This window comes from Bos javanicus, chromosome 1, assembly GCF_032452875.1.
Source record: "Bos javanicus breed banteng chromosome 1, ARS-OSU_banteng_1.0, whole genome shotgun sequence".
Lineage (NCBI taxonomy): Eukaryota > Metazoa > Chordata > Mammalia > Artiodactyla > Bovidae > Bos > Bos javanicus.
In genome coordinates this window covers 71,531,196-71,558,280 of record NC_083868.1, presented here as the reverse complement: position 1 = coordinate 71,558,280, position 27,085 = coordinate 71,531,196, and the positions used below count along the sequence as shown (strand labels likewise).

Genomic DNA, 27,085 nt, shown 5'->3' with positions numbered 1-27,085 from the left:
ACTGACTAAGATCACAAACTGTAACATGCTATTTTCACCTCTCTCCCTACTTTGAGTTTACTTTTCAGTGTTGACACTCAACCCTAGTCTGGCTAATCTCCAAAACCATTTTTCTCCCAATGTTTAAGAAATATTTCTATTTACCTGTCCAAGAAATTAACTATGTTGGGATTCTTTAATTCTTTCATCACCAGAATCTCATTAATGATCAATTCCTTCTTTGGCTGTTTCTGTAAATTAATCTGCTTAATAGCAACCTATGGTGGAAACAGGAAAAAAAATCAGAACAAGCTTCCTAATTCTCTTAGAAAATCATAAACACTAATAAGTTAATCATCTAATTTATTACATACATCCTATTCAGTGAGATTACAATTTACTCATAGGCAGTGCTTTAACTTCCACACTGCCTATGCACAATTCTTTGTAATACAGAAGCCCTAGTATTTTCGGATTTCTCTTGAAATCTAAACCCAAGGTCAGTCCAGTGCCAGAAATTAATCCTCTTTTCATCCAAACTAGGAAAATAGTTTTTAAAATATTTATTTATGAAACTAAACACATAATTAATTACTTCTTTTTTCCCCCTCAGTAAGGAAGATACTATAAAATTCTCTAGAGCAATCCTTCAACATATTCAACTGAAAAAGAAATTCCTCATTGATTATTCACAGGCAGATCTAGGTTCTGCCTATAGTAAAAGCTAATGGTAACACCCAGAAGTAGGAAAAAATTGCTTACCTCTTGTCCCAATGCCACATCTGTAGCAGTGAAAACTGTGCCAGAAGCCCTAGGGAAAAAAAAGACACAAGCAGATTTAAGATTTCTAAATCATTCTCATTAACATCCAAAGACTTTATTCTCAAAACAACTGGAAGGGGGTTAAAGAACACTGAAGACGGAACATCTTTAAAAAAGGTAAAAGCAAAAACAAAGAGGGGAAGAATAAGAAAGAGGTAATCCTTGTGGCTAAAACTTATATTAGAAATTTGTCATAAATTTCAGACCTACAAAAACATAGTAAAAAGATCAGACAAAAAGAAATCAGTAACATATACTCATGGATTTATTTCCCTTCTTAAGAAACAAAGAACTACAAACAAATTTAAAGGTTCTTATGTGGCCTTTCCAAAGGCATCCGCCCTCTTCCCCAAAGTAACCTGTGCTGGACATTCACTCTGTATTCAATGTGCATAATTGCCACATGTTTCTCTATACTTTACTAAGGACACAGATGTGTACCACTACAGAAGATATTTAATGTATTTTTAAAACTTCATATAAATTATTTCATTTTATGTATTTTCCTATAATTTGCTTTTCTGATTCAACACTGAATTGAGAACTATAGTCTAAGGGGTTGGAGAGTCAGACATGACTAAGCAACCATCACTTTCACTTTTTCATACTGCTGCTGCTGCTAAGTCGCTTCAGTTATGTCCGACTGTGTGACCCCAGAGACGGCAGCCCACCAGGCTCCTCTGTCCATGGGATTCTCCAGGCAAGAACATTGGAGTGGGTTGCCATTTCCTTCTCCAATGCATGAATGTGAAAAGTGCAAGTGAAGTCGCTCAGTCGTGTCCAACTCTTAGCGACCCCATGGACTGCAGCCTACCAGGCTCCTCCATCCATGCGATTTTCCAGGCAAGAGTACTGGAGTGGGGTGCCATTGCCTTCTCCACTTTTTCATACTACTATTTATTTATCCATTATCAGGCTCAAGGATACAAACATGATTTTCAATTTTTTTGTTATTAAAACCAGAAGTGCAATTAAATTTTACTTTTAAAAGGAAATTTGTTAAGTTTTCAAAAAGACTTAAGCTCACTGTCAAAACTTACAGAATACTTTCCAGAAGTAACATTAAGAATTCAAGATGTTCATTTGCTCTCAAGCAATAGAGAAGAAAAAATTTCAGTTAGCATAGTTTTAAAATACAAATTATTGGGAATTCCCTGAGAGGCCAGTGGTTAGGACTCTGAGCTTCCACAGTGGGAGACCTGGATTTGATCCCTGGTCAGGAACTAACATCCCATAAGTCACATGGCATGGCCATAAATAAAGAAACAAATAATAATTATTAAAAATACAAACTATTGAACAACATCAGAAGGGCAGTAGAATTAAGGATTCATACTCATGATGTGACTAAAATGCATTTAAACAAAGAAAACACTATAAACTTGTAGTAAATTTTCTTACTGTCCTTTAAATATTTGCTGGACAATTTCCCCACCCATCTAATCTCTTACCACCAATGTGAAATCACACTTAAGAAGCAGCAATGTACTGCTAGGTAGTACAGTATTTCAATATCATCTAGAAATAAGTTCATTACTTTTACACAAATCCAAGAATACTATTCAGAGAACACCGTAAGTGTGCAATGTCAGTAAGCAAAAGAGCTATCAAGATGGACATCTAGAAAACAATGAATATTCTGTTAATACAGTCACAAATACTTACCCTTGCCCAATTTTTTCATATCTTGTGTATTTTTTCTTAGGGTCACCTATGCTTACAATAGTTCCTATTTTAAACAAAAACAACAAAAATTTGGAAACTCAGTCAAGTATTTTAAAATTTAAAACTAATTCTGATAACATTATTTCTTTTAATAAACCCCACTGATTTTAGAACATACATAACACTAAGTTTCAAAAATAACCTATGCTTCAAACACAAAAGAAATAATAATTAAAAAGTAACAGAAGCAAGAAGATACATTATTTCCACAAGGTTAGACCTCCTAACTAATGTCTTGATTATCCTAACACTTTCTAAAAAATGATGACATTACAGAATGACCAACTATACCAGTTTTCCTGAGACTCAGGGGGTTCTTAGGATGTGGCATGTTAAGTTTTAAAACTTAACCGGTCAAATCCTGGTGAGAGGACAAGTTGGTCATCCTACTTTTCATACTCCACTGAAATGTATCAATATTAAGGTAACAGTAAGTTACAAAACTACTTACTATGAGAAAAAAAATTTATATAAAATATCCAAATGAAAAACCCTAATAGCTTTTCTAACTCTTCTCCTATATCTATCTTTTAATATATTTAGTAAATCACTTATTACTATAAAGATTACTCTAATATAAACTAATCATACATCTGCTTAAGAAAAGTTCACAAAGCACAACTAAGAAACAGGTCTTAAAATTAGGATTTTGTTTAAAAAAAAAAAAAAGGTATGATTTTGTACATAAAATCCTAACATAGTCTTATTATAACTAAGTCCAAGCATGAGAAAACCACACTAAATTTTCACTTAAACTTTCACAAGGTAAAAGGAGAGAGGGGCATATCCAAGAAATTCACAAAAATAAACCAATTTTATATAGGTACTCAGCCTCAAGCCTATATCCAATCTGTAATATTTTTCCTTGATGCCTCCAGATCAGTGTCCTTTACAACTCTAGTGGCTATAGACTTATAATGAGATACTACTGCTACCCTCTCTCTGGCCTGTGTGTATTATTTCCAGGGCTTGATTCAGGCCAATGATAGTTGATGGATGAAAATGGAGGAAACAAATACATTTTATGCTTACACATATTATCTAGATAAGACATTTGGTTTAGTTATTTAGGGACATTTTGTATTCTACAGGTGTGCATAAATATATACAAACTTCCTTTGATAAAGTTTCCAATTAGGACCCTTAGATTTGGCCCTCTGAAATATTGCTCCCCAAAATACTGACTATTGCAAAGACTGCTCACAAGTCGGCACATAATAATAAGCAGGCAAAGAAGAGTATTATTTTGGCTTTACTACATTAACTGAATCTGTTGTTCCTAGGAGAAAACAATTTAAGCCAAAATATAAGGTATAAATTAAGACCCATCCAGGCCAAATGTTTCAGGGGCTGTTAATAATTTAAGAATAATGTAAAATGTAGGCAACATACTTAATTTCTCCATAATCTCTTCATCTGTCATTTTGGCCTTCTTTTTCTGTTTGTCTGAAGTCTTGGCACCACCATCAACATTAGAATCACCAACTGGTGCAGGAATAGGATCAATTACAGATCGTGTATAAATCTGCAGAGAAACAGTTAATTACTAAGACTTGAAGAAAAATATTTTGAGGTATTCTTAACTGGCACACTATTCAGTTCTTTGATTTTTGACAAAAACTAAGTTGTTTCCAGTGTTCTAAAGAATGAGAGTAATACTTTCAGACTTGTTTTACTAAAGATTGGTAACTAAGAGGCAATGTAAAACATTTTTCTTAGGAACATCATATACATATGTTAAAAGTTTGTATAGCAAAACAGAAGATTTGTAAATGAAATTTAAGTGCAGTCAGATAAAAAATAATGTGCCAGAAATGAAGCAGAAAGAAATACAACTTTAAAAATCATATTTTTCTAAAAGAGAGAAATAAAGAGCAAAATAATGGAAATGTTGCAATGATGTTGCAATGTGAGTGTCAGTCACTCAGTCATGTCTGACTCTTTGCAACCCCATGTACTATAGCCCCCCAGGCTCTTCTGTCCATGGAGTTCTCCAGGCAAGAATACTGCAGTGGGTCGCCATTTCCTTCTCCAGGGGATATTCCCGATACAGGGATTGAACCCAGTGTCCTGCACTGTAGTCAGATTCTCTTCTATCTGAGCCACTAGGGAAGCCTAACTATTATTAATTCCCACAACAATTTTTACACAAATATAATTTCTATCATTTCATTTCAAAGAGTCAAGTCTAAATGTAAAGAAAATAGAGCCCTGTACCGATGAGGATACAATGGCAGTCAGTTTTATACCTGTTTACTGTGCCAACACCTCACCACAACCCTCTGTTAGTATAGGGAGTAGGACAGGACTCCTGCTGTCTCTGTCAAATGTTGTTATTGTTAAAATTCTCCCATATCTGTTAGAAATTTCACTCCTGGCAGCCTCTTGAATGATACTAATGTTTTAACAGAAATGTTAAATGGGAGATAAAATACATGCTTTGGATAAGAGGTAAGATCCAAGTTCAAGTTCTAGACTTAGTACTTTTCTGCACTGAGATAAACAGAGAAAGGCAGAGAGACAGATGAGGTCTCTGGAAGAGAGGGGGTAATGCAGAAAGAAAACACAATATGCATTTTAACTTTTAAAGACCCATTCAACTTTAATTTTCAAAAAAACTAGTTTTTTGATGAATGGTATTTAGGTAAAGATCTCCTAGTTAAATCCCCCATATTAAAATATTTTCAGCAGGAGGACTTTTTTAAAAATCGTGCATGGAACCAGAGATCAAATTGCCAACATCCGTTGGATCATAGAAAAAGCAAGAACGTTCCAGAAAAACATCTATTTCTGCTTTATTGACTATGCCAAAGCCTTTGACTGTGTGGATCACAATAAACTGTGGAAAATTCTGAAAGAGATGGGGATACCAGACCACCTGATCTGCCTCTTGAGAAATTTGTATGCAGGTCAGGAAGCAACCGTTAGAACTGGACGTGGAACAACAGACTGGTTCCAAATAGGAAAAGGAGTACGTCAAGGCTGTATATTGTCACCCTGTTTATTTAACTTATATGCAGAGTACATCATGAGAAACGCTGGACTGGAAGAAACACAAGCTGGAATCAAGATTGCCGGGAGAAATATCAGTAACCTCAGATATGCAGATGACACCATCCTTATGGCAGAAGGTGAAGAGGAATTCAAAAGCCTCTTGATGAAAGTGAAAGTGGAGAGTGAAAAAGTGGGCTTAAAGCTCAACATTCAGAAAACGAAGATCATGGCATCCGGTCCCACCACTTCATGGGAAATAGATGGGGAAACAGTGGAAACAGTGTCCAACTTTATTTTTCTGGGCTCCAAAATCACTACAGATGGTGACTGCAGCCATGAAATTAAAAGACGCTTACTCCTTGGAAGTAAAGTTATGACCAACCTAGATAGCATGTTCAAAAGCAGAGACATTACTTTGCCAACAAAGGTCTGTCTAGTCAAGGCTATGGTTTTTCCTGTGGTCATGTATGGATGTGAGAGTTGGACTGTGAAGAAGGCTGAGCGCCGAAGAATTGATGCTTTTGAACTGTGGTGTTGGAGAAGACTCTTGAGAGTCCCTTGGACTGCAAGGAGATCCAACCAGTCCATTCTGAAGGAGATCAGCCCTGGGATTTCTTTGGAAGGAATGATGCTTAAGCTGAAACTCCAGTACTTTGGCCACCTCATGCGAAGAGTTGACTCATTGGAAAAGACTTGGATGCTGGGAGGGATTGGGGGCAGGAGGAGAAGGGGACGACAGAGGATGAGATGGCTGGATGGCATCACTGACTCGATGAACATGAGTCTGAGTGAACTCCGGGAGTTGGTGATGGACAGGGAGGCCTGGTGTGCTGTGATTCATGGGGTCGCAAAGAGTCAGACACGACTGAGCGACTGATCTGATCTGATCTGATGCATGTATGCTCAGTCATGTCCGACTATTTGTGACCCTGTGGACTGTAGCCCACCAGGCTTCTCTGTCTGTGATATTTCCCAGGCAAGCATACTGGAGTGGGTTGCCATTTACTTCTCCAGGGAATCTTCCCGACCCAGAGATCATCTCCTGCATTGGCAGGTGGATTCTTTACCACTGAGGCCAACTGGGAAACCCTTTTAAAAACCACTAGAAATCAAATACAGACTGCTGTTTTTTAAAACTCATATGCACAGACACACAACCCAGTTCATTAATCAGAAACTCACTGATTTTGTATGATCTGGTCGTGGAGCAATAACAGGAGGAAGAGCCTCTTCATCATCGTCATCTTCCTCTGTTACTACTGCTGATGTTTCCGATCCCTTGGTATTCAGCTGCATTTATCATATAAGCAAAGTAAGAGAGACAAGTCAAACATAACAATAGATGAAAATACAACTATCTCTTTTTTGAACATACTTGAAAATATATTTACTAGCTCACTTCAAAGCAATAAAACCTTACTGGTTCTAATCTAATCATTTTTAAAGGTAATAAAAGTTTATGAAACAAATGTATACAGTAAATACCAAGTATTCTTAAGAGAGAATACTATATAGAGAATTTTATATCCTTTAAGCAAGCCCAAAAAGTAAACAATCACTTCATTTGTTAAGACCAAAAACAAAAATCCACTGGGCTTTGTATAAGTCAGAGTTTTTCAGTTATTTAAAACAGCCTGATTCACCAGAAAAAGTGTTGGCTAACAAAGCAAAAGAGCAAGGCATTATCCTTTATACAGAGTGTATTATTTGCAAGGTGGGTGCTAGATATGGATTTTACATGTTATTACATATAGTGTTCAAATAACTCCAGGAGATGGTTTCCTCCAAACTGAGGAACTGAAAATAAAACAGCTATTATTTGCAGGAGGTGTTTGTGCTTACATGGTAACTTAGATGAAGTCTCAGACAACTCGGAAGATTCTGACAGGCTTCTTATTCTTCAGTATATTTCCATAGTCTAGATTCGGTAAGACGGTGCCAGAGGAAAACGCTGGCAAGTTCTTTGTATTCATGGTTATACATGAAAACATTATCAAAAGTAACTAAATTGCTCTAACAATCATAAGTTTTAGTTACTATAAGCATCATTGGAGGAAATTCTATTTGCTTAACAAAGATTCCTCAACTAATCAAGTACCTATCTAAAAGTACGTATCAAGTAGTTATTTCTGAAGGCTGTAATTTATTTTGGCAAGTAAAATAAATACTAAGATTTGTTTTGGGTAACTTAAAACAAGAACTATAAGAAATAACATATTAACTTACTGCTGGTGTTCCAGAAGGGAAGCCATCTTTCTCTGAATACAAAAGAGAAAATAATGCTAAGTGAACAATTCAAAAAATAAAATGACTTTTACACAATAAAGGAAGAATAGACAAAAGCAAAGTAAGTGACATGTTCTTACACTGGTATCATTTTGAGTTGAATTAAAACTTAAGAAAAATAATATCAGTTTTTAAATAAGAATTTACACAAGACCATAAACCTCAAATTTAATGGAACTCTGTATATTTGCTAAAAGTCACTGAATTGCAAACATCAAGTGGGTGAATTTTAGAGCATAAAATTATACCTTAATAAAAAATTTTATTGGAAACTAAACAGAAGTTTATTCATAATGATATTTTTCTCCAGCAAACTGCCTATCAAGGAACTTAGAGAAACCAACAGTAATTGTATAAAGGAAAATTACTGACATAAATTTTGATCAATATGAAAGCAAATCCCTGAAGGCAAAACCACAGTTCATGAAGTCTAAATACCACAATATTCATTCTGGAGTTAGAACAGCAAATTTTGTATTATCCTTTAAAATGCCCAGATACACAAACACACAAACATACCATTTTCTGTTCAGACACCGATTTAAAAAAATTATTCATTTATACATTATTCATTTAACTGCATTTACTAATTGCAGTTGGGAATAAATGTGACCTTTTGCTAAGGATGTACTACTAGACTACGTAAAAAAGGTCTAAATACACCAAGTGGACCTTATTGGTTCTGAAAGGATATAACCAAATAAGTACAATCAATTAAAACTAAATGTATAATCTTAGCTCAATCATATTATTTCTTAAAACTACATGTATGACTTAAGAGGGGAAAGAAACATTAAATGATAACCCATGATGTAATTAGCAAAATCCACACTGAGGGAAAACAGGACAAATGATTCTTTAACAAATAAACTGTAAGGAAAAGACAGCATGAGTGCTAATGTAACGGCAGGAAGCCTACATAACAAAGAGATTCGAGACACAATAATTGATTGTAATGTATGGATTTTTTTTCTAGTCCTTTTTTGAACAAATGAACTTAAAAAAAAAAAAAAATCCACTATTCTCCAGTTCCTACCTGATGATATTCCAAATCTGAGGAATAAATTCTTTGAGTTCCAAAGCTTATATTTATACATGTGATGGCTTTCAATTTTTGAGTGGAAAACATTTTTTATTTCAAAGTCTGTGCATTTATATACAGTAAAATAACCTGTCCCACTAGCAATAAATATATTTCTAGTTTGAACATGTCTGCAAATCAGCCTCTTTCCCATCTGTTGCTGGAACTCATTCAAAAGCAGGGAAGAGAAAAAACCAATAAACAAAAGGCCAAAATATCCACTTTTGGCAAAACTAAGAGATTAATATAATCTCCAGACTCCATATTGTACACAAGAGCTGCCCTCTATTGGTTTACAAAAGGCAGATCTATGCAGGGGAAAAAATAAAGACAACCACCATAGCTTAGCTCTTATTCTTCCAGAAGAATCTTTACTCTCCAATCCCAGTTAAGTGAGCCCGTTACCATGGTCTGATGTCTTACCAGGAGGAGTAAAGCTCAGATATTTCTGCTTCACTGTATTAGAGTCATAGAACTTCAAGACGTCCAGCACTGCCTGAGGATTCTTCTTTTGCTCTAGTTTGGTGATATTGGAGGTCTGCAGTAATCGAGCCCACTGTTCTGGCATGCCCTAATGAAAAGATATTCAGAAATTAGTTGTTTTGAATTGCTCTAGTAAGACCAATTTCCAGAGCAAAGTGACAAAATATATAAAACAAATCAACCTACACAATTGCAGGTTTGACTAAATTTTAAAAGGTCTAGTTTTCTAAATCTATATATGTTGCAAATTATAATCAAGAGCCTCAGCTCCCTAGGAAAAGGACACATCCAACCACAAACACTTCTGTACAAAGAGAAAAGCACTAAGAATTCAGTTTACATGTGGACAGAAAAGAATACCTGAAGGAAAAGCTTGAGCTCTGCTTTATAAATGCATTCCACCTAGGTAAACTTACAGTGAATTCTCCAGTAACAGCATCAAAGCCAACATGGATGGTATGCTCAAAATCAGATGGAGGAGAAATTTCTGGCCTTTCCTTCTCTTTCTTCTTACTTCCTAGAAGGCATTAAAAAAAAGCCTTTTAAAAGGTACTCGTAATCATGTTTATAGTCTTCCCCAAACAGATTAGGAACAAAATTATTCTAAAAAAGAGATTTTCCCTAAAAACACTGGCTGATAGGAAGCTGATAAATCAAGCATAGAAATCTCATGGCTGTAGGGTGGGTATTGTCAACCAGTGTCCTGATTAAAGAAACACAGACTGACCCAACAACAGGCCTAAATAAAAGTGCTCAGGACAGAAGAGACGGTCCTTTAGAGTATTGCTTCTCTCATTAATAAAGAAGTACACTTCACATACTGAACAATTTGGAAAACAGTCTATCGAGCCCTGTTTCTGTATTTACCTAGCAAGAGCAATTTACATTACTATGATTATGGATAACATACACCATGTGAACAGGTAGTTTACAAGGACCATGTCATTTTTTTGTGTGTAACTCTTCCTTTTTATTGATGTTAATAACTGTTACATTTTAAGATTTCCCAGGTTTTCTGTGGTTCTACCAATTATTTTTACATTTCTGCCACACACCTATCTCTGTAAATTCAAACACATCAGTTCCATATTTTTCCTCCACCTAACCACCTCGCTCTCAGATTCTCTTATTTACTCTGCAGCAATTTATGTCAAGACTTCTGGCAGAGATATTAGTCCCAGGTCATCCCTTCACTTTTATGCTGCGCTAGAACTGACTTTTTGTATTCTATGTTCTCTTCTTCTTGGTCTACACCCTTAGCTGATAGCTCTCAACTAATCGTATATGTATTTAGATCCAAAATACCACCCTCCTCTGAATTTCTTCTAATTCTCAGTGTTGCTATTTAGAAGGTCAATGCCACTTTCTCATTTTGAACTACTGTTGAAAATCAACTGATTATATATATACACAAGTCTATTTCTGGATGTTCAACTCTGTTGCAATAATCTCTTTATGTCAATCAGACTAGATTATTGTAGTTTTATAATAAGCATTGAAACTATTAATATATAGTATAAGCCTTTTCTTTTTTAAAAAATTGTTTGGCTCCATTCTAGGTCTTTTGCATTTCCATGTGAATTTTAGAATAAGTTTGATAATTTCTTTAAAAAGTCTGCTGGGATTTTGATTAAGACTGCAATGAATCTATAGATCATTCTAGGAAGAACTGATTTAATAACAATATTGTATCTTCTAATCCATGAAAGTAGTGACTCTCTCCATTTATTTAGGTTTTTTTTCATTCCTCTCAGCAATGTTTTATAGTTATCAATGTACAGATCTGTTACTGCTTTTGTCTGATTTCTGGCACAGTATTTCAAAAAGTCTGATGCTATTGCAAATGGTACAGTTCTTTAAATTTTTATTTTCAATTGTTCATTGATGGTACAGAAAAACATAATTCATTCTTAAATATTGATCTTGTATCCTGAAACCTTACTATGAAGCCTTACTTTTTGTTCTAATAGCATTTTTGTAGCTCATTACAGGATTAGCTAAAAAAATTCAATTATGCTGCTGATGAATAAAGACAGGTTTACTTCTTCCTTCCCACTCTGGATTCCCTTTAATTTCTTTTTCTTGCACTGGCTAGAACACTGCTGAATAAAAGTGGTGAAAGGTGAAATCAGGAAATTTTTCCTGATCTTAGGAAAAGCCATTAATTTTACCATCTAATTTGATGCCAGGCTAGGTTTGTCAAAAATGTTAAAGGCATTTCTTTCTATTTCAAATTGGCTGAATGCTTTGATCAGAAATGAATATTGGATTTTGTCAAATGTTTTATCAATTTTTATTGGTATTCTCAATAAATTAACTTTTTATTTCATTGATTTTTCTGCATTTTTTATTTCACTAATTTTACACACTGACTTTTATTATTTCTTAATAATCTACTTACTTAGGATCTCACCTGCTCTTCCTTTCTAGCTTATTAAAATGTCTTAACTGAAACCACTGATTTGAAATTTTCCTTTTCTAAAATGGATGTTTAATACTATGCTATGCTAAGTCACTTCAGTTGTCTCCAACTCTGTGCGACCCCATAGACAGCAGCCCACCAGGCTCCCCCATCCCTGGGATTCTTTAGGCAAGAACACTGGAGTGGGTTGCCATTTCCTTCTCCAATGCATGAAAGTGAAAAGTGAAAGCGGAGTCGCTCAGTCGTGTCCGACCCTCAGCGACCCCATGGACTGCAGCCTTCCAGGCTCCTCTGTCCATGGGATTTTCCAGGCAAGAGTGCTGGAGTGGGGTGCCATTGCCTTCTCCGGTTTAATACTATAAACGTCCTTAAGTACTGCTTTAGCAGTATCATACAGATACTGGTGTCTTAAACTTTCATTTTCATTCAGCTTAACATATTTTCTAAATATGTTAATTTCTAAATATGTTTAATTTCTTTGGAAGTGTTTTTATTTACTTTCCAAATATTTCCAGAGATCTTTTCTGTTGAGAACTAATTTCTAACTTAATTGCATGGTGGTCATAGGATTTACTGTGTGATTTGAATCTTCCTAAGTTTATTGAAACTTTAAAAATGGCCACAGAATGTGATATCCTGGCTAATGTTCCACACTCACTTAAAAAGAATGGAATGTTCTATAAACTGGTCAAGTTGGTTGATAGTTTCGGCAATTTTCTACTTGTTCTATCAATTATAGTGAGCAGCGTATTAGAATCTGCAACTGTAATGTATTTGTCTATTTCTTCTTGAAATTCTTTATTCACTTCATGTAATTTGAAACTCTGCTATTAAGTGCATAAATGTTTAGTTCTGTTAAACCATTTTGATGAATATATCCTATTATTATTATAAAATAACTTATTCCTCAGTCTTTAACTATTTAGAGAAATATTTCTTGGTCTCAAGTCTACTTCGTCTGACATTAACATAGCCAGTCCAGTTTTCTTTTCACTGTTAGCATACTTTAAACAATTATTTATTTTAACCTATTTTGTGACTTTATATTTTTAAAGTGGATTTCTTATAGGTTGCGTATATACTTAGGTCTGCTTTAGCAATCTGTTATTCTTTGCCTTTTAAACGAGGTGTCTAGATCAGTTACATTTAATATGACTGCTACAGCTGGGTTTAAACCCATCATCCTTTTGTTTTCTAATGGTCTCTATTCTGTGTTTTCACTTCCTTCTTCTTTTGAATTAACTATATATTTTTTATAATTACCTTTTGTCTGTTTTGTTTTTTTAAGCTATAATTTTCTATATACCATAAAGTTTTCCTACTTAAGTTATACAATTTACTGGGTTTTAGTAGATTTACAGAATTGTGCAATCATCACCACAACATAGCTTTGGAACATCTTCATCATCCCCAAGAAATACCTGTACACGTTAGTCATCACTTCCAGTTGCTCCCTTCGCCTCTGTCCCAGTTCTGAACAGCCACTAATCTACTCCTTACCTCCGAAGATTTGCCTATTCTGGCTGTTTCTTATACAATATGTGGTCTTTTGCAAATGACTCTTTTCACTTTACCTTCTGAGGTTCATTCATGTGAAAGCATGTATCAGTGCTTCATTTCTTAAAAATTCAATTATCATTTAAAAAAATTTAGATAAGAAAAAACATTTACCATTTCCAATGATTTTCATTTCTTTATGCAGATGCACATTTCCATCTGGCATCGTTTTCCTTCTGCCTGAAGGATTAGGTTTAACATTTCTTACAGTGTAGGTATGCTAACTTCTTTCAACTTTTATACATTTAAAAGTTTTCTTTCCCCTTCTGTTTTAGAAGGTATTTCCACAGGATACACAATTCTAAGCTGACAATTTTTTTTTTCTTTCAGTACTTTATAGATGTTGCTCCTTATCTTCTGGCTGCATTGTTGCTTACATAAAGTCTATTGTAGTTTTTTCCTCTATGTGTCTTTTCTTTCTGACAGTTTTTGTTGTTGTTGTTGTTGTTTATAACAACGAGCATTTTTTTAAAACTCCTACTTTTCTAGAGCAGTTTCAGTTTCACAGACAATTGAGCCTAAGGTCTGGACATTTTTAAGATTTTCTACCACTGATTTTAAACAATGATCATGTGCCTCTATGTAGTTTTCATCATTTTTCCTGTGTTCGTTCAGAATTCACTGAACTTCTTGAATCTGTGGGTTTTTAGTTTCCATTAAATTTGGGGGATAGGGAATCCGCCATTTTTTAAAGTTTTTTTAAAAATAACTTTTCCTGGAGGATAGCTGGTCTACAATGCTGTGTCAGTTTCAGGTGTACACCAAAGTGCATCTCCACTCCTTTTTTAGATTCTTTTTCCATACAGGTCATTGCAGGGTACTTAGTAGAGTTCCCTGTACTATACAATAGATCTTTAAGTTCTTGCTTTGTTGTTTTTTAACGTCTCCCCTTTCCCTCCTTTGGAGACTTCAGTTATTAGTCTGCCTGAAACTGTCCCATGGATATTTACTTTTGTTTCAGTCTTTTTTCTCTAAATTTTACTTTGGATGGTTTCTGTTGCTATGGTTTTCAAATACACTCTGTGATACTTAGTCTATTGTTAGTTTTGTCCAGTATATTTTCCAACTCTAAAATTTTGATTTGTTCTTTTTTCTCTCTCCCTTTGCTTCTTAATATGCTGAATCTTTCATTTGGGTTCTTCAACATATGGATATAATTATTTAACACTTTAATGTCCACGTCTACTAATTCTATCATCTGTGTCATTTTAGGATTGATTTCAATTGATGGATTGTACTAATTATGGGTTTTTGCATGCCTGAAAAATGTCAACGAGGTACCAAACATTGACTTTTTTCCTTGATAGGTGTAGGTATTTTTGTATTCCTATAAATAAATATTTGTGCACTTTGTTCTGGGACATAGATAGGTGATTCTTAGCTATCTACACATATAGGAGAGAGTTTAGAAACACTTGATCCTTTTAGGTATGAATCAGTGAGCTGATTATTATAGTTAGATCAGGGCATTTTGGTCTAATCTTGTAAGTGTTATCTTTTCTCTCCTATTTTCCATCTTTGAACTTTTAACCGGGAAATTTTTCTTGACTATCTTCTAATCCTTTGACTATTGCTCTTTTGTTTACGCTGGTAATCCTAACTGCTGATATTCTAAGAATTACTTCTCATTGTTCTCTGACCATTTTTTATCTGAGAATACTTTTCCCATTTTGCGGATGCACTTTTTCTCTTTGAAGATCATATAGTTTGTGTGTGTCTAGGCTGGGTTCTTTCCCTGGCTGTTTCTTCTACATTCCTGTTTTATCCCCTGTTGTTTTGAACTCTTATATTAAGGGTTTTTTATAGCTTTAAAAACTGTCCTCTTCTAAGCAAAACACAGGAGCAGAAGGAACGTCCTGAGGCCTAAGGAAAAGGAGATAAAGATACGGGCCCATCATGACTCATTAGATGTCAGAGAGAACTGGGTTAAGATAGCTACTGATCCTTTGCACAAAAAGTATTTAAAAAGTTAACTTGGAGATAAGTAAGCGTTTTCATTAAAGATGTGTGCGGAGTATCCAAAATATTTTCCCCAGGACATTCTGTTTATCCAGAGAAAAATCTTTCAGTCTCTGTCTGAGGGCTTTGACTCAAAGTACAAGTGCTCTAAAAGCAGGGCAGAAGAAGAGTTCAGTATGTCACCTTTCTTGAATCTGCTTTTTTCATTCTATACCTCTTTCTGACTCCTCTGACAATAAGGAGCCTCTCAGATTTAATTCTCCTCAAATAAATGTATATATCATTTTGTTTTCTGTTCTTCCAGAGGATGGAGTTCATGACTGTGGAATAAAGAAGGGGCCCTGAGGGCCTTCAAAACATCCTATATGTTGGTTGGTCAAAATGTTCCTTTGGTTTTTTTTAAGTAAAAATAAAAGACACGTTTTTCACTTCCACCAAGAACTTTATTGAACAGTGTATTCAAAAAATTCACCATTTAGTTCTACTACTTTCTGCTATTTTTCTGGTAACTTCATAATTTCATCTTCCCAAAACTTTTTATCTTTTTCAGCAAAGAACTGATCCAGGTACCTTTATAATATTCCAGGGAATTGAAAATCTTTTCAATTAAGAGAATTTTGCAAAGACTGAAAGAAATGGGACATCGGAAGGTGCAATGAGTGGTGAACACAGACGATGAAACAGAACTTCCCAGCCAAGCTTCAACAGTTTTTGTATGCTCATCAAAGAAACATGGGATTTTGTTACCCAGATGGAAGATTATGCATTTTCTGTTGACTAACTCTGGACACTTTTCATCGAGTGCTTCTTTCAGTTGGTCTAATTGGGAGCAATATTTGTTGGATTTAGTAATTTGGTTTTCCAGAAGGAGCTCATAATAGAGGACTCCCTTCTAATCCCACCATATACACAATATCACCTTCTTTGAATGAAGACCAACCTCTGGTGTGGCTGGTGGTAGTTCATTTTGTTTGTCCCACAATCTTCCATTTCACACTCTCGTACAATATCCACTTTCACAACTTGTTTTAAAAATGAAATGCTTTTATTATGTTTAAGTAGAGAATTGCATGCAGAAATATGGTCAAGAAGGTTCGTTTCACTTAACTTACATAGAACCCAAACATCAAAGCAAGTAACATAGCCAAGCTGGTGCAAATGATTTTCAACACTTGATTTGGATATTTTGAATATGTTGGCTATCTCCCACAAGATGCAATGTTGACTGTTCTCAATTAATATCTCAATTTGATCACTAAAAACTTCAACTGGTCTATAGGACTACGGATGATTGTCCAGGGAAAAAATCTCCAGGATGAAGCTTCGCAAACCACTTTTGACATGTTTGATGAGTCATAGCACCTTCTCCATATACTATACAAATCTAATTTTTGCATTTCAGTTGCATTTTTACCTTTCTTTACATAATAAAGCATAATATGCCAAAAATGTTGCTTTTTTCTTTCCATTTTCAATATGAAAATGGCTACATAAAAATTCACCAATTTTGATAAGGTTTTTAAAAAAATTTTTTAATAATTTACTTATTTATTTTTTAATAATTTACTTATTTACTGAACTGGGTCTTTGTTGCTGTGTGCAGGCTTCTCGCTGTGCTGGCTTCTCTTGTGGGGGAGCACAGGCTCTAGGTGTGCAGACTTCAGCAGTTGTGGCTCGCAGGCTCTAGAGCACTGGCTCAGTAGTTGTGGCACACGGGCTTAGTTGCCGAGGCATGTGAGATCTTCCTGGACCAGGGATGGAATCTGTGTTCCCTGCATTGGCAGGGAAACTCTTAACCACTGGACTACCAGCTAAGCCCTTGAAAAGTTTTTTTAAATGCATGCTGATATGACAGCTGTCACAATACAATCCAACAAAACTGTTACAAATGAAGTTAGAGGTCACTAAGCACCAGTAAAGCCACTGTACAGAAAAAAACCAAACTAACCCCATAGATATCAGCCAACCCAATAGATAATCAACTTATTCTCCATTTTCACCCTATGTATTACACAAACCCCCACTCCCCTACACACACCACTGTGTACCTCTAAATCCTGAGCTTCTGAGATTTTTACAAAGGGAACTGGTTCACTTCTTATAAACATTCCCTTCTACAAATGCTTAGGATTAATGTCTTCCTCTGTTCTGCTTAGTTAGTGCTTCTCCACTTTACTCTTCCAAATATGTATTAAATCTCTTGTATACTACCGTCTCCTCTCTCATTCTCTTTGCCCTTGTGATAGAAAAAATAATTCTTTTTTTTACTCTCATTTTAGTCATGTCTGGGGAGGGACAGTAAATAGGTGCATGTGGTCAATCTGCCATGTTTTACCAGAAGATTCTCCTAAAAGGCTATGGTAGGAGGACAGGGCATATTGGCTGTGCAAAGGACCAGAGGGAAATGCAACCGTTAAGTCTAATATAAATTATACTACCTTTACTGAAACGCACAGTTATATTGCTCATTTCTACTAGGCAGTGGATAATCTCAGGTCATGCTCTCTACTTTTTGATTTATGTCCTTCGACTTCTAACCTGGCATCCTGCATATAGGAGGAAATTATTTTTTAATCAACTATAAACTAAGAGTTGACTTTTTAAATTATTATTATTTATTTTGGCTGCGCTGGGTCTCTGCTGCAGCACACAGACTTATTTATGGTATGAGGGATCTTAGTTCTCTGACCAGGGATTGAACCCAGGCCTCCTGTATCAGGAGTGTGGAGTCTTATCTACTGGACCACCAAGGAAGTCCCAACAGTTGACTTTTTATATGGCTGTGAATTGTGGACAGAAAAACACACAATTTTTTTGCACTTTATAAAAATATTTGTTTCTTCTTTTTAAAAAATCTGCTCAGCATTCCACTTCTGATGTGTATGTAGTTGAGAAAAATGCTATTTTCTCATATGATCCTGATTACAGATGACTGGTTGAAGGTAGGCATTTATTCAAGTCACATCAGCCCTAGTATCCCACACACTTCCAGCCAATTATATTGGTTCAGGGGTGAATTCCTAAACTGAGTCAGACTTAGCACCTTTAAAGTATTTTTCAACTTGGGAATGCTGAAAAATTTAGAGATAATTAATATAAAGTTTCTTATATATTAATATTAGGAGTACAGACTAATGAATTTCAGGAAAGGAGTGAAAATGATTAAGCAGAACTTAAAAGCACAATACCTTAAACATCTGTTTAATTGGTTTTAATATAACACATACACACAAACACTCCCTGTATGTTAGTAGTTCTAATAGGAGAAAAAAAGAATATTAAAAAGTTATCTAAAAGAAAAAGATACTGAAGCATGTTTCAAGTCAAACAATATGCTGGAAGGTTATTTCTATGTAAACAGAATCACTGTTTTATAACTCTGGAATCCAAGATCTACAGGACCAACAACAAGAAAACCCACAATCATCTATCTGCAGGACATCCACCCAGCAACTGGGTCACTTGATGGGAAGTAATGGACCAGGGAAAAAAACTTCTTTTAATGAAAGTGCACATCTTACTGGAGTGCACTGGAGAAAAAAAGATTCTTGGAGCTATTTTTCAACTTCATGAGACAGTAAAACAAGCATGCAGGCAGCATCCTTCAGCTAAGAGGTGGGAACCCCAAGTGATGTACTGCACAGAAGATCCTAAGTATGCTACTACCACATCCTAAGAGGCAACACCTTATAGGCTACATTTGGGCTAGAGTCTAAAACTAAAAAATCCTCCATTTCTTTAAAAGGAAGACTTTTCTATTTAACAGAATCAGTGATTACCCCTTTGTTCTTTTGATCCAGAACAACTTCAAACTGGTGACCTAACTTGTACCATCAAGTAGAAGAGTATTCTCTACGCAACAGGCAGAGGCGTATGGACTACTATTACTAATCTCAGAATTACATCTTTAGACCGGAAAGAATATTTACACTTCTAAGCCTCTCATCTTCAAAATCAACTAGAGGTGAAAGTGCATATAGGTTGAATAATTAGACATGAAAATTGCTTTAGTTTATAAACACACATACCACTCAACACTAGCTAAATGAATAGAGTTTTTAAAGATAAGCAAAGATGATGGCTCATTGCCATTTTCATTATCAAAACTACTCGACTTGTTAAGCCTATTTCTCACCTGGACTACTACAAAATCCTCCTAACTAGTCTCCAACTTCAGTGTTAGACCTCCAACAAAATCTATTTTCTAGACACTACTAGTCTTGCCTATGTAAGACAGAAATGTGACCAGGTCTTTCTCCTGTTTAAACTTCTGTAATGGTTCCCCAGGAAACAGGGTAAAATGTGAGCTCTGTAGCATGGATTACAAGGCCCTTTATGACCTGCTCCCTGCTTACCTCTTTAGCCTCTTCTGCTATCTGAGTTTCCAGCATACACCATGCTATTATTTTCTCTTCTTCTCTGCTTTCAAATCACATTTGACTGTATTCAGCTCCACAAATGTGCTGGGCCACTGAAACGCTTTTCTAAGCATAGGACACAGTTTTTAATTACCCAAATTCTCCTATTTTCACTTACTCATCCTTTAGTCATCAGCTGTAACATCACTTCTTTAGGAAGCCTTCCCAGAAATGACATTTTATTCTATCCTGATTATCACTTTCCACAGTTTGTAATTATATGTTGTAGTTTTTTATGAGTACCATCATGGCAGGGGTACCATCATGGCAGGGACACCATCTGCCTTGCTTATCAAGGAGTCTCTGATAACTCACAAAGTGAGTTATGAAAATTAGCAGGGATATGAAAAAAAGATTTCTTCAGTCAAGTTGTTATACAAAATGTATAATTTCTAATTTTCTTAGTTTTTGCAGTGACATTGATTAAAACCAATAATGAATAACTGAAGATACTTTAAAGTCTTTTTTATATAAAAATATTAGCTGTCTGTTTAGTAAGGACAACAATAAGGGATGTAAGTTTGAGTAAAATAAAATTAATATCTCTAGATCAGGCTTTATATTAGAGCTGGCAAAGATCTTAAGGTCACTGTAATTTTTAAAAATAAAAACAGTTTTTTCCCTTGTATCCTTCTGTTTCAATATGATAGACCAAGCATATATTGTAGCTCTCCCCTCCTACACCATGTTCATCATGGAACAAAATCTGCAAGGAATGCCCAAAGATGAAAAGCAATTAGCATAAAACTAGAGAGAGGCTGCAGGCAGGAGAATGCAACTGCAGATAGATTTCTGTATTCACACAAGCATCAAAGTGCATACATATCCACATTTCTAACCCTCATTCCAATCCCTCAAGGCCCTGCCAGAGGTGTTAGCTTCCTGGGAGGCTGAGCTGGAAAGGGAGAAGAGCCCCAAGAGTAGGAGGAATCAAAGCGCACCCTACCCTTCCAACATTTCCTCTTTTTTTCTCTCAGTCTAACTGAAAATTACACACTCCTAAATATCTCCCTGTAAATGGGCTACACCAGCGACTCTAGATGTTCTACTCTCAACTACAAAGTTGAAAGCAACTCTCACCAACTTGCTTTATAAATTTAAGGCAATTCTAATCCAAGCATCAACAGGTTTTGTTTTTATTTTTTAAAGTACATGATAAGCAAAGTGTAAAATTTATACAGAAGAGTCAAAAGATCCTGAAGAACCACCTGGTACCAGATTCGCTCTATAAGGTATTAAGAACTATAAACTGTAATGATTATATAGTATTAGTGTAGGTACAGACAAATGAGTCAATTCAATAAACAGAAGAAAACACAGAAACAGATACTGGCATGGAAAGCTGACAGATAATGGCTAATACTACAGGTCAGTGCGGAAATGATAAAAATTTCAACAAATGATCTGGGACACTGGGTTAAAAAAAAAAAGTGAAAACAGATCTCCCTTTACAGGGACAGAAAAATCAAATCCAGATAGTTAAAAGTTTAAATTGTAAAACTTTTTTTTAAAACCTATTAAAATATCACCTCTAGTATGGCAAAAATTTCTTAAAACACAAAGTTAAAAAATGAATTGATCGATTTAACTACACCAAAATTAATAATCTATATTCATAAGATACCACTGAAAGGGTGAAAAGGCAGTTTGCAACCTGGAAAACTATATTTAATAACACACAGTTGATGAAAGGTTAGTATATAGACTATAATGAATGTTTAAGAAAAACAACAGAAATCTGGACTAAAAGGTACGTCATAGAAAACACAAATGAGTAGTAAATTAACATAGGACAGACAATTTCCCAAGTCATCAGGGAAATCCAGATTAAAACCACAATGAGATACCATTGCACACCTCCCAAATTGGCAAAAATCAAATCCCATAATACAAGAATCTGCAAAGATGTTCAACAATGGAACATATGTGTTCTGTGAGAAAGAACATTTAAAAAAAAAAAACAAAACTTTAGAAAGTAATTTGTTAAACATAATTAAGTCAAACACAGGAACACATACCCTTTAACCCAGCAATTTTACTGCTAAATCTTTAAATCTTTGGCCAGGACCCACACCAATCAATACATTTTACATCCTGACTCAATGAACACACAACTGAAAAGTTTCGTGCAACTTTTGCAATAACTCCATTTATACTCCATTTCACTTAGTGTCATTCACTATATGTATTTCATAACCCACTACTGCAGTGGTTTTTAACATTAGATGCACATCAGAATTATCTGAGGTATTAAAAAAGTTAAAAGCAAAACCAAAACTGATGTCCAGGTGAGCTCGTGAAGACTGCTTCAACTGGTTTTTGATGAAATGCTCTGTTGCATTTATGTAAATGCATGTTCAGTTTGCTCACAAGCCCTACCACGCTACCATTTACCCAAAATGCTGGACTGTCCACACTTTCTCTTTCATTCTGTACTCTTCTTTTCCCCTTTCCAAGGCTGTCCCCAAGTACCTTCTAACCTATTGTGAGCATTCTACCCCAATTTTGTATTCTGCTCTCCACAGGCAAGTAATTTCCACCCTTTGAGCAATTTCTTCTGGTACTAACCTCCATACATTTTTTTTCTAACCTCTTTAATTATAAATACTGTGTTTCCAGTGCCATTTTTAGATTTTTCTTACTGACGTACTACCATGGAAGATTTAGTGCTCTCCAATACATCCACTCTTTCTGCCTCTTCTCATGCTTTCTTTTTGGTTCATTTCCCAATTTCCCCCTTTAACTTGCACTTCACTCAGTCTAAGTATGTACATATTTCATTCTCAAACATGCCAAATCCACATGCTACCACTTCTGCTAAATTAATTTTAAAAGCATACCTCCAAGAGTCTTTTCAGTTACAAACACCCATGAAATCTTAAAAATAAGAGGAAATTTAGAGATATACATTAAAATGAAGTTTTCCAACTGTTCAACAATTATATCCTGCCTGTGCATCTAAATTCTCTAAGACTTGATTCCATATTAACTATATCATCTCATTCCAATTTTCACTGCTTATGTATTTTCAACTCAAATTAAATGCATTTATTATTATACACAAAGCACTGTTTTACCTCTCCATGTAAACTTACACATACAAGTGGAAAAATATATTTACATCCACTTTATTAGCTGTCAGTGTCATACTGCCATGCTTAGTACAATAAAGTAATCTCTAACCTTGATTCTACAATCCATTACCAGTTCATAATCCCTGCATGCATGCTAAGTCGCTTCAGTCATATCTAACTCTGTGTGACCCCATGGACTGCAGCCTCCCAAGCTCCTCTGTCCATGGGATTCTCCAGGCAAGAATACTAGAGTAGGTTGCTGTGCCCTCGTCCAGGGTATCTTCATGACCCAGGGATCAAACGCATGTCTCTTATGTCTCCTGCATTGGCAGGTGGGTTCTTTACCACCTGGAAGGCCACCCTTTACCACCTACCGTCACCTGAGAATCCCCCCTCTCCAAATTCTAAAATCCATAAAGCTCTGAAAACCGAAAGTTATTTCCTTAGTTTGACACCAAAACAAAAATAGTGAATTCAACTTATGTAGACAATTTACACCCTTTATCCCATTTTGCGTGACTAGACCAGTGGTTCTCAACTGGAGGCCCTTTGCCCCATTGGGGAATCTAGCAATGTCTGGAGAAATTTTCAGTTTTTACTACTGGGTAGGAGGTGCTACTTCTAACATCTAACACATAAAAGCTAGGAATAGTGCTTAACATTCTACAGTGCGCCAGGCACACCCCTGCAACAAAGCATTATTTTGTTCCCAAATGTCAACCTTACTGAGGAAGAGAAACACTGGACTAAACTCTTGTTTATGGGAGATTTATTAGTATGTTGATTACTGAGTGGTGCCCAGAAGAATCTGAGGGTGTTATAGAATACATGATAAAAAGACATTATCAGTACTACTCAAAAGTCAGAAAAACTCTTAATTCCAAACCAAAGCTACCTCCTGAGATTGGAGACAGGAGACTGTAGACTCTATACTTCCATTCTTCTATTAAGTCTTTCTCAAATATCATGATTTGCATTAAAGCTGGGAAGCCATGAACTATGGTCCAAGTCTTAGAAAACGAAGGAGAGAACAGAAATTCACTGGACCTAACAAAGAGTCGGACACGACTGAGCGACTGAACTGAACTGAACTGAACTGAACAAGCAGGATGAGCAACAACTTTCGTTTTATTCTTTTCTATTACAGTTTAAAATAAACTAACCTCTCTTTCTTTTTTTGAGTGCACAGCGTGGCTTGCAGAATCTCAGTTCCCCAGCCAGGTGAACTTGGCCTTCAGCAGTGAAAGTGCACAGTCCTAACCACTGGACCTCCAGGGAAGTCCCAAACTAGCCTTCCTAATAGTGCCCATTTACTACCATCAATTGTATGTTTATCATTTGCACCATAAAAGATATCAGCTTATTATATTTAATTAAAAAAACATCAAAACCAAAACACAGTAACTGAGACTCTTGAAACCACAGTAGCTACTTACCTTTCTCTGTGCTTGAAAATATAGAGATGATTTTATTCCTGGGCTTTTTTTCCTCTGGAACGGAAGGCAAAGGTTTCAAACTGTGATTGGCTGATAAAGGGTCTTTGCCTCCAGTGCTAAAAATAGTACTGCTCATTCGCACTGGGGGCGCCGGAGGCTTGTCTTCCAGTTCTCCGTTATCAGACATGATTCGGAATTATGATACGGCCTGAAACAGACAGGCAAAAAATACAGTTAACAGCAAGGTAAAAAATAGTATGGACAAACACAAGACAGTAAGAATCCCCTCCTCAATTTTAAATTAAAAAAAGTTATCCATTTAAAGTTATAAAACAAGGATGAAATTGGCTGCAATCAGGCAATCTCCCCTAACAAAGTTGGTAAACGGGGAGCTAAGAGATCTTTGAAAAGTCATATCCTGTTAAAAAGAGGACTAAGATAATTTTTGGAAAGCATGATGACACTGACATATCAGAGAATATCAACTGAATAGTAAGTTAAGTATTCCAATGAACAGACAGATAACATGGAGTCTTAAAAAAAAAATTCCAAGAAGACTATGTTCTGACCAGGCAATAATAGGATATATGTCTCTGACAAGTTCACTTCCAGAGCAGACAGAACGCTTGCTATTAATTAATAAATACCAACAAATAGCCTCCAAATCTGATTCATGTTCACTAGCCTTGTGATTACAATTTAACCCCCATACAAACTTTGGTAAAGTACCAGAACATGCCACTGGAACAGTATGTGGTTTCTCTGAAAATTTGAACATCTAACTACATACGTTAGGCCTCTGCAAGTCAGGAAACACTGACAAAAGTAAACCCAGAGTTTGGCCAAACCCCAAGGTTCTGTCAGCCTATGATGCCCTGTCCAGGCCATCAAGTTACTCTCCTTATCCACATGGCTAATAAAGTGGAAATGTCAACTTTGTTCACATATACTTATACACATCTATTTTATGTCTTTTAAGAAAAGTAGATTACACACATTTAAAATCAGCAGTAAAAGAGAAGAGATGCCTAACTTATGAGTTCTGATACCAAACTGTACCACTAGGAAATAACACAATATCCTCCTAAATAAGACTTTGATTGGCAGTTAGATCCTAATTTGAAAATAACACAACTTGATACATGTAAGCCAACAAAACTTTGTATGTGCACAATGAAAAGAATCAACTGGTTTTAGATAAAATTAAAAATAATTTAAAAAAAAATTTAGTCTAAAATGCTAGTATGTGAAGAAAAGTAGATATCATTTGAGAAGAATTGAGGGATGAAGAATTATACCTAATTCCACTCCAAATTTTATAGCTTTTGTTTTCCTTGACAGGAGTAGGTCAAAGCACTACTGTATAATTTATATGTCATATAACAGTTATTTTTCAGCCTACAAAAGAGAAAGAAGGTAAAGGGGAAAATAAACATTTATGGAGGTAACCAGGTGGAGAAAAGAGAAAGACTGTCTGAAGTGAAATTCAACTCCTGGTGATCAAAGAAATGAGGGTGATCGCTATCTAAGAAGGCAGTGTAGATAACATACAGTCAGATGATTCTTCCAAACCAAACTAGTCACATCCTGTGGATTACTTGATGAATTGATAAACCAAGACAGATGTTCAGCTTTGATGTGACCAAACATTAAGACAAAACAGATTAATCCTTTTTTTTGCCTTTTTATACAAAAAAGGCAGAGTATTGAAGAATTGATGTTTTCGAACTATGGTGCTGGAAAAGACTCTTAAGAATCCCTTGGACAGCAAGGAGATCAAACTAGCCAATCTTTTTTTCTTTTTAATTAATTAATTTATTAATTGGAGGCTAATTACAATATTGTACTGGCTTTTGCCATACATTGACATGAATCAGCCATAGGCACACATGTGTTCACCATCCAGAACCTCCCTCCCCCCTCCCCATCCATGCCCCAGGGTCATCCCAGTGCACCATCCCTGAGCACCCTGTCTCATGCACCAAACCTCGACCAGCGATCCACTTCACATATGATAATATACACATTTCAATGCTACCCTCTCAAATCACCCCACCCTCGCCTTCTCCCACAGAGTCCAAAAGACTGTTCTTAACATCCGTGTCTCTTTTGCTGTCTCGCATATAGGGGCATCATTATCACCTTTCTAAATTCCATATATATGCATTAGTATACTGTATTGGTCAAACCAGCCAATCTTAAAGGAAATCAACCCCAAATATTCATTGGAAGGACTGATGCTGAAGCTGAAGTTCCAATACTTTGGCCACCAGATGCAAACAGGTGACTCATTGGAAAAGACCCTGAATGTTGGGAAAGATTGAGGACAGGAAAAGGGGACTACGGAGGATGAGATGGCTGGATGGCATCACCAACTCAATGCACATGAACTTGGGCAAACTCCGGGAGATGGTGAGGGACAGGGAAGCCTGGTGTGCTGTGGTCCATGGAGTCATGAAAAATCGGACATAACTTGACGACTGAACAACAAGCCTGCTTTTATCTTAATCATTAGTTACAATATGGAAACTACACACTGAGATTTTGATTACACTGTGAATTGCTCCTACTTACAAAAGTTAAATTTAAAACCCAGGATAATATAACAAAACTCCAAAATCCAGTTGCATGCATTTATAGAAGAAAATGCACCAAAACATTAACAGTGGCCATCTGTGATTAAGAAGTAGTTTTCAAACTTGATTATAATCATCATAGCTGTGGTTAAAAAATGTATTTTTTATATTTATAAAAAATATAAAACTGAGCACAATAATTACTAACTGTAAACTGACTACAACTTCTATCCTTAAGACTGGCTCATAAATGGAACATGACTGAAAACTGAC

The 27,085-nt window shown here is 35.6% G+C and overlaps 1 protein-coding gene across 2 annotated transcripts in view; it reads right to left on the bottom strand.

The window, feature by feature from the left end:
- PAK2 (p21 (RAC1) activated kinase 2) overlaps positions 1-27,085 on the bottom strand; it is a 91,220-nt gene that overhangs the window by 24,487 nt on the left and 39,648 nt on the right. For both annotated transcript variants that reach the window (XM_061412041.1, XM_061412052.1), the window contains exons 2-10: positions 24,237-24,444; positions 9,787-9,887; positions 9,311-9,458; positions 7,747-7,778; positions 6,703-6,810; positions 3,919-4,051; positions 2,467-2,530; positions 742-790; positions 145-257 (exon numbers count right to left, since the gene is read on the bottom strand). In XM_061412041.1, the coding sequence (XP_061268025.1) occupies positions 145-257; positions 742-790; positions 2,467-2,530; positions 3,919-4,051; positions 6,703-6,810; positions 7,747-7,778; positions 9,311-9,458; positions 9,787-9,887; positions 24,237-24,423 (935 nt within the window). In that variant the 5' untranslated portion in view covers positions 24,424-24,444. The remainder of the gene's footprint in view (positions 1-144; positions 258-741; positions 791-2,466; positions 2,531-3,918; positions 4,052-6,702; positions 6,811-7,746; positions 7,779-9,310; positions 9,459-9,786; positions 9,888-24,236; positions 24,445-27,085) is intronic.